General features: G+C 33.8%; 2 protein-coding genes across 7 annotated transcripts; both read right to left on the reverse strand.

Annotated features, from left to right (window-relative positions):
* Window positions 1–303: 303 nt before the first annotated feature.
* On the reverse strand, window positions 304–1,922 carry LOC105782230 (fructose-bisphosphate aldolase, cytoplasmic isozyme 1). Its single transcript, XM_012606829.2, has 3 exons — window positions 1,790–1,922; window positions 895–1,577; window positions 304–799 (listed from the first exon to the last, which is right to left on the reverse strand). The coding sequence occupies exons 1-3, from the start codon at window positions 1,815–1,817 to the stop codon at window positions 437–439; spliced, it is 1,074 nt and encodes a 357-aa protein (XP_012462283.1). The 5' UTR covers window positions 1,818–1,922; the 3' UTR covers window positions 304–436.
* Window positions 1,923–4,184: 2,262 nt separating this feature from the next.
* Window positions 4,185–10,893, reverse strand: LOC105783095 (uridine kinase-like protein 3). 6 transcript variants are annotated; one of them, XM_052626653.1, is made up of 16 exons: window positions 10,727–10,892; window positions 9,724–9,883; window positions 9,562–9,602; window positions 9,208–9,299; window positions 8,693–8,762; window positions 8,170–8,288; window positions 7,708–7,834; window positions 7,264–7,343; window positions 6,821–7,015; window positions 6,607–6,690; window positions 6,436–6,496; window positions 6,070–6,130; window positions 5,560–5,656; window positions 5,394–5,466; window positions 5,085–5,167; window positions 4,185–4,963 (listed from the first exon to the last, which is right to left on the reverse strand). In XM_052626653.1, the coding sequence occupies exons 4-16, from the start codon at window positions 9,253–9,255 to the stop codon at window positions 4,787–4,789; spliced, it is 1,275 nt and encodes a 424-aa protein (XP_052482613.1). In that variant the 5' UTR covers window positions 9,256–9,299; window positions 9,562–9,602; window positions 9,724–9,883; window positions 10,727–10,892; the 3' UTR covers window positions 4,185–4,786. The 6 variants fall into 6 exon arrangements, with proteins under 6 accessions (XP_052482613.1, XP_052482611.1, XP_052482610.1 ...); XM_052626651.1 differs by lacking the exon at window positions 9,562–9,602 and having other exon boundaries at window positions 5,580–5,656; window positions 6,452–6,496; window positions 10,727–10,893; XM_052626650.1 differs by lacking the exon at window positions 9,562–9,602 and having other exon boundaries at window positions 10,727–10,893.
* Window positions 10,894–12,254: the final 1,361 nt, after the last annotated feature.

Below are 12,254 nucleotides of genomic sequence, written 5' to 3' on the forward strand. Positions count from 1 at the left end.
TAGCAAAGCGCGCCCATGTTAGCGCGTTTTTTGCTGACATGAAAAAATTGCTCAATCAAGGACGCATTTTGTTGGAATTTTCCCTTAAAACGCTCCTACGTGGACGCATTTTATTGTTTTTGGTCTATTCCGGTAAATAATAAAAAAGTGTTTATTTACGTAAATAAAGTTAAATATGAGCCTTCATTGGTAAAATGGTCCTAGATATAATAGAGGATAAACGCTATTAATATTAATAAACCTATGGAAGAGAAAAAAATGGGAAGGCCATTACATTATCCTTATTGCCCATTAGATGATGAATTGGTTGAAAAATAGAGTATATATTAAGTTGACAGCAGAAATTAGTGAGTCGTAGGAATAAAAACATATATAGTACAAGACCACCCCATTAGATGAGAAATTCAACCAACTCCCAAACAAACATATGAATGCTTTAATACTTGTAACCCTTAACAAACAAGCTCTCTGAAGCCAATCCACCCGCACTGCCTCCGCTGTATTTCCCCAGCGTGGCCTCCGAATTCGCTTTGCATCTCGATAAAAACGCTTCTTGCGCTTTCCCAACATTCGCCTTCTTCCCCGCCCATGTCTTGAGCGTGCTCTGTTGCAGGGCTCGCCCGAACGAGAATGACAGCGTCCATGGCTTCAACACTTCCAGTTTGTTCATCGCATCCAGATTCTGCGTCGCCTCTTCCTCGCTTTGGCCTCCTGATAAGAACACAATCCCCGGCACTGCCGGTGGAACGGTTCGGCGAAGTGCGGTTACTGTGTATTGCGCAATCACCTCTTGTGCCACCTGTGGCGAATCGGTACATGGTTTTTCAGACATCAGTATAATATAGGAATTTCATTGATCGTATATATGAGATAACATATGGGTTTTTACACTACCTTTGGGCTGTCAGAACCTGGAGTGACCATGTTGGGCTTCAAAAGGGTGCCCTCGAGTAAAACATGGTGATCATTCAGCGCCTTGTAAACAGCGGCAAGCACGGTTTCAGTGACAGCGGCACATTTTTTAATATCATGAGGGCCATCAGTTAGCACCTCAGGCTCAACAATGGGGACGAGCCCATTTTCCTGACAAATGATGGCATAACGAGCCAAACCCTGCGCGTTCTGCTGGATCGCCAACTCGGATGGCTCGTTGGGACCGATCTTGAGCACCGCACGCCATTTGGCGAAACGGGCACCAGCTTTATAGTATTGCTGACAACGCGCACCCAAGGAGTCAAACCCTTGAGTGGTGGTCTCGCCATTGGTGCCGGCTATCTCAACGGTGCCCTTATCGACCTTGATACCTGGAATGACATTGTTCTCTTCGAGGATTTCAACGAAGGGTTTCCCGTCAGATGTTTTCTGGTAAAGTGTTTCCTCGAAAAGAATGACACCGGAGAGGCAGGATAATGCGTTGGGAGAGGTGAAAAGGAGCTCGCGGAGGGCTTGGCGATTGGACTCGATGTTCTCGACGTTGATGCTCGAGAGACGCTTCCCGATGGTGCCTGTGCTCTCGTCCGCCGCCAAAATACCTTTGCCTGGCGTGGCGATGTACTTGGCGTTCTTGATCAACTCCTCTGGGGGAAAATATACATACAGGGTTTAGTCAAAGCTAGGACTAACAAAATCATGCATAAAATAGCATATCTGTAATGAAAATATGAACATTTATGGTACGGATCGATCAAGTGTTGTGGTCATTAAGGATTTACATGCATGTCCCCAAATACAATGGAATAAAACATGCAGGAGAAGACAGTGAAAGCCAAATTCCTAAACGGGAGTTCACCTGCATACTTGCCAACAAAAGCCGACATGGTTTAAGGGTGGGGAGGAAGATATAATGGATAATAACAAGAGGAAAATACAAAAGCAAATCCAAAGGGGTAGCACTCTTATATAGATGAGGTGGTAAGGAATATGCATGCAGGAATCCATGAGATACCATGCATGAAGTAGGGTACACGTGTCAAAAGAATAACCCATGGAAAATTATCATAGTGGGATAAAGTAACGAGTGATGGCATACCTGCCCAAGTGGCAGCTTAAATCCATGCATTATCCCGGGTTACAGTGTATGCAGTGGAATCGCAAATTGCTTATCCAATTGAAGCTGTTGTTTAGTTGGGGGAATCGGAGCAAACGAGAGATGGAAACTCAAACCCTCTATTTTAGCCACATCCTTAACAATTGGTCCAAACTCTCGGCCTCAACTTAACATGTTTGGCGACAACCTTCTTACTTATTATTTGATTTTGATATATTTGTCAGCTAACATAATTTCATTATTACTTTCATCTGTTGAGAATGATTCCTATTTCAGTTAAATTTGAGAAATAACCTTTTAATTAAATTCTATTTATTTATTTCAATTAAACTCTGGTTAGTCTAGATTATTTTTTTATTATTTGACCTATGAATTTAGCCTATAAATAGGCTCTTTTACAATATTAGAAATTACACCCATTAGAGATTAAAACTCATAACATATTTAGAGAATTTTGTATTTACGTTTTGAGGGTTATTTGTTTTTGGGTTTTTGAAGTTTAGGTTTTATCTCCATCTTTTGTACTCTGAGTTCTTTGGCCATTATAGTAAAATTATTTTTGCCCGTGTTTTTTTATCTTCTTTTGAGGGTTTTTTCACGTTAAATTTGTGTGTTCAATTTCTCAATTTCTTCTGCTATTTTTACTTGTTCATTGCTTAATCGGGTTGATCCCCAACAAGTGGTATCAGAGTTAGTTCAATTTTCATAGATCAACCTGTTCAGATATGGCAACAATAAGGTTTGAAATTGAGAAGTTTGATGCTGAGATAGATTTTAATCTGTGAAAAGTTCGGATGATGACAATTCTAGTTCAAACCGGCTTGAAAAAGGTTGTTACTGGGAAAAAGCTTGAGAATCTAAATCAAACAGAATGGGAAGATCTTGATGAAAATGCATTGTCTGCAATCCAGTTGTGCCTCACGAATACGGTATTGCAGGAGGTATTGATGGAGAAGACCTCATCAGAATTGTTGAAAAGGTTAGAAACTCTTTATGTAGCTAAGTCTCTGGCTAACTGTTTAATGTTGAAACAACGTCTATTTACGTTTCGCATGAACGAAGGTGAGTTTATTAGAGATCACATCAGTAATTTCATTACTCTTTTAAATTATTTAAAAAACGTTGAAGTTCATATTGATGATGAAGATCAGACTATGCTATTATTGTGCTCTTGACCCCCTTCATACAAGTCTTTCAAGGAGACCCTGATTTATGACAGAGACAAGCTCTCATTCGAAGATGTGAAGGGTCATTTGTTAAGTAGAGACAAACTCGACAATGAGTTTGGTTTGGATAGCAAGGTAGATAGGCAAGCTTCCGTTTTGGTAGCATTAAAGAAACGAGACAAAAGGCATCGCTGTTGTAAAAAGTTAGGTCATGTCAAAGTAGATTGTTATAAACTGTGAAATAAAAGAGCTGCTGAGAGTAACGAGGAAGATGTAGCTAGTGCTAATTTGGCCGATGAAAGCGGCGATGATTTCTTGTTAGTGTCAATGAGCGATGATTTCAGTTAAACTCTGTTTATTTGTTTTAATCAAACTCTGATTAGTCTAGGTTAGAATATTTTTTTTATTATTTGACCTATGAAGTTAGCCTATAAATAGACTCTTTTACAACCTTAGAAAATACACCAATTAGATATTAGAACTCATAACACATTTAAAGAATTTTGTGTTTACGTTTTGAGGGTTATTTATTTTTGGGTTTTAGTTTTTATCTCCATCTTTTGTACTCTTCGTTCTTTGGCCGTTATAATAAAATTATCTTTACCCGTGATTTTTTATCCTCTTTGGAGGAATTTTTCCACGTTAAATTTGTGTGTTCAATTTCTCAATTTCTTCTGCTATTTTTATTTGTTCGTTTCTTAATTAGGTCGATCTCTAACACACTTTATTGAATTTTGTTTTTTTTAGATAATTAAATGTTGAATTATTTTATCAGACTTATTTATTTAGAAAAAGAAATCAGTTTTAGCCTCAATTATTTATGTTTGGAATTCAAAATATTCATATTCAACTCGCTTAGCTAGAAAGGATGATTAGAAATGATGCATAGAAAGGAAGAAAAGTTTCTATTAAGATAACCAAAACAATATGGATAAAACTCTTGATTCCAATCATCAGTGCTCAATTCCTGGTAACCTCAAAATCTAAAATGAAATTTCATTATATTGAAGTGAAAATTTGTGGTTTATAAATACACAACATATTGGGGAGGATGCTGAATCATTTATTAAGTTGGGACCTCCTTCAGCCACTCCCCCTAGTACGATGGAAAAGATAAAAGCAAGTAGTTTTCTATGTGAGGGTTTTACTAGGTCAGCTCTTTCCAACTTTCTGGTATTTTAAGACTCATTTTCAAGCATTATCTCAACAGATGTTAAAGATACGTAAATGGCAACCCTAATAATGTTGTTCCGACACTTCAATTTTTTCTTCTTTTGTACTACTGATATCTGACGCCTATTTCTGACATGTATTCAAACTTGGATATAAGGATATGACTCTCCCATGCTTGGGAAAACTGTAAAAGAATTGAACATCTCCGTGTCCGGCACATCCCCATAACCCAAGTTTGAGTAACAATGACAAAAAAAGAAATCAACCATGGGACTCTAGGTCTGATTTAAGTCAAAACTGTTTCAAAAATGATTAGGCGAAGCACAAAATGTACTAAAGCATGCTCAGTTGAATCCTCCAGCTCACAGTAGTATCGTCAGGGGGAAGACTTTGAATTAGACTATTGAGAAGGGGGCACCACTTGCAGGTCATCATCATCTGTTCCAAAATATCGGTCCCCGAACTCACCCATACCAGGGATAACACGGAATCCTTCGTTTAAACCAATATCAATCTCAGATGTCACAATCTTTACTCTTGGGAAGCTTTTGCACACCACATGTACACCCTGAGGTGCCTGGGGAATCAAGTGACATGATGGTAGAGCAAGATGATAAGTAAATCTAAACCAAAATTATTCAAGAGAAGAACCCCACAATATACGAAAATTGTAACAGCTTGAAACAACAATAACTTACGGATATGAGATTGAGAAATATGATGTTGGATTCCGGTACACCCTTTCTTGTAAGTAATGAAATAGCTTTGACAGCTGTATTGCCTATAAAATAGTTGCAATATATAAAATCACTAGTCCTTGATGGATGAAAAAGAAAAATATCATTGAATTTTCACAGGGTGCTTAAATACAAATTCCAGCTGTGCACAAAATTTTTAAACATGTTAAACCAAATGATGTTCAAAAATGTGGAATGATAAACAAAATGGTTAACATGAAAACATGTTGCTATTGCAGAAGTTAATATCAACCATGAAAAGAAACAAACCCGTGCCGAGAATAGGATCCAGTAGCAGCACATGCCTTTCTGAGATGTCTTGTGGTAATTTTTCATAAATAAGCTACCCAATCGTAGGAGCAAGAAGGAAACATAGTGAGAAAGTAGGCAAATGATCACAAATTTTCATATCCGGAAGGCAGTTGAGTTTACAAACCTGCTGACCGTTGTCCTCACCTTCCCTATGAATAAGAATCTTGCCAATCTTGATCCCTTTGCAACATGCTCGCAAAGCATTCTCCATACTCTCACCACTAGCATTGGTTTCAAAAGGTCAGTAGCTAATGATTAGAAATAATCTGTGTGGAGTGCATTGAGATACAGTGTGAGTGTGTGATAGACAAGCAATATGTTTAATCATGATAGATTCAACTTGTATCAGAAAAGCAGCTGCACTCACTCCACCACCTCTGCTGTGGGTGTAGAACTATCTGAAATATTTCATTCAACTCCCCAAACCCATTTAACACGGTAAACTACAAGAGTATTAGTTTTAAGTTCACATGCCTAAGGCATACAAGAAGTAGTTATGTTCTACCCTTATAAAATTACCACAGCATCAAGCAATTTCCACCACTGTCATTGACACGTTCCGAAGAAAGGTCTATATAATACAAGTCATGGAATTATTGATCCAGATGTTTAAGACTTGAGACCAGAGTTGTACCTTCTAATAACTGATACACCGCATAACCTCTTACAGAAATCCACACCAGTATATACAGACCCTGCATTAACAATAGCACCAATATGAATAATTTATGACTAACTAGCACTGTCTAAGCAAATGAAAATGAGCCATTATGACAGAACATTACAGAATCAACTTGCAACTTTCGGAGTATAAACTCTATTACAAAATCCAATTGCAGAGAACATTTCAACTAGACAATGTCAGATTAGAAATCTTTACAACTAGATATAACATGCATAACATTAATGAAGTTTAAGGATAAAACCATAATCAAAGTTTCCATAACCTAAAGAAAACTTTACCGGATGGCCAGGACTAGAAGAAGTAACACCAGCTTACCAGTTGGAGTGATCACCTGCTTTTCTGTAAATGGCAGATGTCCCAGCCCATGTTCAACAACCTGGAAAAGATCTTCAATGAGTGAGAAACCCAAGGGAGCTTTTGTTGCATTACATTACCATGTAAGAAAACCAGAAGACAAATGAATTGCATATAAGTCAAAGTACCCACCAGACGAATCAACCTATCAGCATAAAAAACAAAGTCATGTTTCGTTGTTTGAGAGTCACGAATGAGGGTATGCATGCCTCGTATCTGCATAAATCAAAACTATTTTCTTTTAACAAATGTATATTTATCTTCTTTGAAAAACTATTTGGAGCTCAATACATGCAGGAAAAATATTACACCTTTGGTTAATAGCAGAAAATAAAAAATTATATACCTGAAAAGTTGATTGAATGACATATAGGTTTGGGTAGATTTTACAGAGATCATGCTGGCCAAGTTTTGTCCTAATATGTTGCACAATCAAATCAATTGCTACATGATTATCCCCTCCGCGGGGAATGATAATATCTGCATACTTCTTTGTTGGAAGTATAAAGTCATCGAAAGCAGACTTCACAAATTTTGAATACTGCATTAAAAATTAATTGCATTCTAATATCAGCTAAAAAGAAGCCCTTACCAAAGAATAGAACCTGGAAACATTAGTGATAATAGAAGGATTTATTGCATTGAACAACAGCTGGAAACACTTTTAGAAGCTTATGTAAAGCGCCATTTCTATTGTTTTATGCCAGAGACAGACAAACAATGAGATTGTGGTGCCCAGTTACTTTAAAACAAAAATTTGTCATTGTAAATAGTAAAGCAAATGTGGACCTGATCAAGGACAACACCAATATCTCTGCCCTTCTCAACGGTGTCACGCCTTATTCTTCTTGCCAATCGTACATCAGCATCTGCACTGAAAAGTTTCAATGTGAAGTAACAGCCCAACTCAGTAACACCAACAAAACAACCCAAATGATATGTCCCCTACTATACACAAGTTATTCACTTAAAATTTTCAGAAATAAATAATAAATCAACAAAAGGTTGTTGTTTCCTCAGCAACTGGGATCTATAGATCTTTCAAGAGAAGAACACTGATGTTGGGAGGGTAACAAAACTATACTACAATCAACAATTTCATAGAACTGCTTCTTTGTCTAGAACTAAATAAATATAGAATTTAGGCAGTGAAAATTTTTAATTCCAGATATATGAAGCACACAAACAAACATCATCAGCCAAATAGTAGAGATAAAAGTTTAATTCAATAACCTGTATCAACAAATATTTTCATGTTCATCAACTCTCGGACGCGAGGATCATGAAAAATGAGTATCCCTTCCAAGATTATAACATCCGCAGGATTAACCTGCAGAAAGTTTTGTGGCTGTGAGAGTTTCTGGACATTCGAAAACAAGAAATATGAATTGAAATTCCATTACCAAAGTTCCTTTGCTATAGAAAATTTTACAAAAAGGGATGTGGAAAGACATATATACCATTTATAAGGAATTATTAGAGAATGTTAAGAGCTTGGACATTGTACATAAAAAACACTTATAACTGAATTCTAGACACTTAAGGCAAAAGATTTATCAAAAAGTGGTTTCATTGTGTACCATGTTGAAGATATTAATTTTGAGCAAACCTTGAACCAAAAAGCCAAGTACAAGATGTAATAAATGTGGGATCCATTACATAGTAACAAGCATTCTGAACATTCTGAGAACATACCCTTCTTGCCGGAAAAACACTGTTCTTATAACTCTTGAAATCATAATTAGGAATATCTACGGCTTGACCATGCCTCAAGTTCTCCATAGAATCTAATAATTTCTCTGTATCAAATGAATCTGCAGAAAATAACAACATTGTATCAATAAAATTCAAAGCAAACATAAAGTGGAACACAAACAGCATGCAGATAAATTACAGTCATACATTTTGCTAAGGACAATCGATGCAGACATGACTTTTTTTATTTTCTGATGAATAATACTCGAATGCTCTCAGAACATATCAAATACTTCAAAATTTAGCACAAGTGAAATATATCAAGCACTTAGAAATTCAGAATATAAGGAAAATAATTTCTGAGAGCTCCATTACCGAAATAATACATAGAAAACATTTTGTAAACAATTATTTTGAGATGAAAGATTGATACTACAAGTTTTAGTCAATCAATAAGCAGATCAACTCAGCAGATCATAGTGTTCATGATATTTTCGATCTCTGTTAGTAGAACTATTCTCACCAGGATGGTCAAAGTTGTATTCATGAACTGTTGCAAGTTCCTCTTCAGTGAGTTTGTGATAAAAGGAATCCTGGCACATTGTTCATGTTAAAAGTTTAACCAATGGGTGACCAATTGTTTCTAGCAGTACAGAAAAAGAGAGGTAAGAGAAAGAGGTCAGATCAAAATGTTGAACACTTTTCTCCAGCAAGTTATGTTTAATTGATAAATGCCACCTCTCTCTCCCTTCTTTGTTCGAATAATTGACAACAGTTATATTATCTACTGAATGCAGAGCCAATTTAATGACGGAGAACAGAACCAATAGAATGCCAAAACTATTCATTATTCACAGACCCTAGTTTAGAAAGGATTTGACAAGAAATAGGCTTCAAAACAGGCAGCAAGGTATTCAAACACTCGACAAAGCTTCAATTATTCAACTTTGGAAGGTCATGGAAATTACAATTTACATTGAAAATTCCTTTCCTAAGTAATCCTTAAAAAAATCTGCATTGGGAACTTAGAACATTTACCTGATTAACTAATACTACACGCTGATCATGAAGTTGCTGAATAATCATATCGCAGACTGTAGTCTTACCAGATGCTGCTCCCCCAGCAACTCCTAACCCAAAAAACAATAGCCACAGTTAGATAATAAGATGATTAGAAAGACAAAGCTCATAACAAAGTTGTAAGGAAGCAAACACAATAACCAAACTAGTATGAAATAACTATTAGTTCAGTGCCTTTATGTAGTTTTTAAACTATAACTCACACAAATTGAATAAAAGAACCTTATAGTCTTATACATCACTATTATTAACAAGGCTCGTATCTCAAGCACAATAAATCGAAAACAACCAGTACTCGGTAGAATATTATACCATGGCAATGCTAAAATTCTTCCTCCAAAATAAATAATGAGCTGGATGTCCATCAAGTTGTTATCAGAATTCTTATCCAAACTTATTCGCACCAACTACTTTTGATCATTATGGCATCTGGAAGATGGCATGAATAGTAACAATTGCCATGTTCAAACTTACCAATAATAAAAGGCTGTTTATGCACATTTTCAATAGCCAATGTGGTTGTAGGCTTCTCAATATTGTTTAACTTCGAACCATCCATATGGAACCCAGAAAAATGGAACCCTGACAAGCCCTCTATCATATCCTCAACTGATTTAGAATCCATATGCTTGACCTACAAATAAAACTTACAAGTAAGAAAACAAATACATGAGATTAGAAATAAGATAGAAGCTAAATCCAAGTATCCAACAGATATGCTAGACTCTGGCTTGATTGAATTGAGTCTCAGTCCATTTTCATTTCTTTCCCAAGAAGCAAGAAACATTCACAGATACAACAATCCCTATCCCATTCATACAATCTTCAAAAGAAAGTAATGTTTTTCCCCCTTATTACCAATTCCCATAAAAGATATCCCACCTTTGATTTTACATATTACAAGTTCAACAAACAAACATAAGATAAAACAGTAAGGCACATTGCAGTCCCATTACAGACATTCATTAAGTAGCAGAATCATTGTAAAGAAAACCCAAGTCGCTTCCTTTATTTCTCGGTTTTTCCACATTATCAATCATCCTAAGCTGATTGCTACAAACAATCGTAACCAGTCATACGTTCACAAAAACACTGTAATGCAAAGCACTGGCTTTTTGCTATGCCACACCAATCAAATCTCCCATACAATAAAATAGAACTATACTCAACAGATATAAAGTGAAACCAACATATAGAAAAAAGAGAGTTTAGCTCCCAATCAACATAATACCTCCAAAATGTGGAACTAAAATCTATATAATCCCTACAAAATCACAGATGATCACCACTCAGTATTTTGAAAGAATTATAAATACCCAGATAAAAAATAACAAATTAACTACAAAGAGAAAATCAATTTCAGATTCAGTTCAGCAAAGATTATTAGTTATTTCCCAGATCACTGAATGCAGAAAAAGAAAACACAACGTTAAAAATAAAATCAGTAATGAAAACGAGGATTATTAATTAAAATTACCTGATTTAATGGATGATTAACCAGAGAAGGAGAGAGGATTGATTGATTGATTTCGAGGTTTTTATTGAGTTTATTATATTTAAGAATCAAAGATCTATTTTTTAAACGAAAGGCAAAATAGGATTTTATTTGGGATGTATTTTACTCTTCTATCATATATCATATATTCCTCTTTCTAATTTAGGAATTTTTATTTTTACTATATTATTTTTTCAAATGAAAAATCTACATGAGAATCTTGTTTTTACATTAGAAAATTAATTACGAAAATAGGATGGAAAGAACATTAATTACAAGAATACTAACACTTCATATTGTCATTTTATTAGGTGACACTACTTAAAAAAATATCGTTATTATGACTAAATAATTACAATAAAATTAAAAATATTTTATTTATTATTTTGTATGCATATTTACGAATATAAAATACTCGTGTCGTCACCACTGCTCAGTTTGTTTGATTGGGAAACGAGAAAAAAAATTTAAGGCCACGTTTGGTTCGCTGTATTGGAACAGAGGCGTAATAGAATAGAGGTGTAATGGAATAGAGGCGTAATAGTATTCTTGTGTTTGGTTGAATGGAATGGAGGTGTAATAGCATAAGGGAAAAAACTAAAATGACTAGAATACCTTTAGCAGAAATTTGTTTAAGTAAATGATTATTGTTATTGTTATTTAATTTTAATAATATTATTAATATCAATAATAAATAATTTAATCATATTTTAACATAATTATTATTAAATATATTTTAATTAAAATATATAATTTAATAAAATTCTTAATATTAAATATTCTTATATGAATTTACTAAAATCATAATATATAATACTATAAAATATAATTTAAAATAATTATTATTAAATATAATTTATTAAAATATATAATTTAATAAAATTATTAATATTAAATATTCTTATATGAATTTACTAAAATCATAATATATAATACTATAAAATATAATTTAAAATAATTATTATTAAATATAATTTATTAAAATATATAATTTAATAAAATTCTTAATATTAAATATTCTTATATGAATTTACTAAAATCATAATATATAATACTATAAAATATAATTTAAAATAATTATTATTAAATATAATTTAATAAAATATATAATTCCCCACTTTATTTGAAGATGATACTAAAGCTAATTAATTGTTTGACTAATCAAGGGACTGATTTTGTTTAGCCATAAAATACATCAATATATATTTATGTAATGAGAGTTTTTATTTACATCCGAGTAAAGTTATTTTAATTTTATATTTCAACTAACTTAACATTTTATCTCCTATATTCTTTTGGAATATTAATTTTATATCAATCTTATATCATTCTTCTATATCATTTTGATTAAAATTAAGCTTAAATCTTATAAAAATAACATGTTTTAATAATAAAATAAAACAAACTTATTTTATTAAATTCCATAAGTTCAACTTACTAAATTGTGCTTCTTTTAAAACGAAAAAGAAAATCAAGTTATGGTATAATTTGGTAAATTAAAATTAGTCAA

Source organism: Gossypium raimondii, chromosome 13, assembly GCF_025698545.1.
Source record: "Gossypium raimondii isolate GPD5lz chromosome 13, ASM2569854v1, whole genome shotgun sequence".
NCBI lineage: Eukaryota > Viridiplantae > Streptophyta > Magnoliopsida > Malvales > Malvaceae > Gossypium > Gossypium raimondii.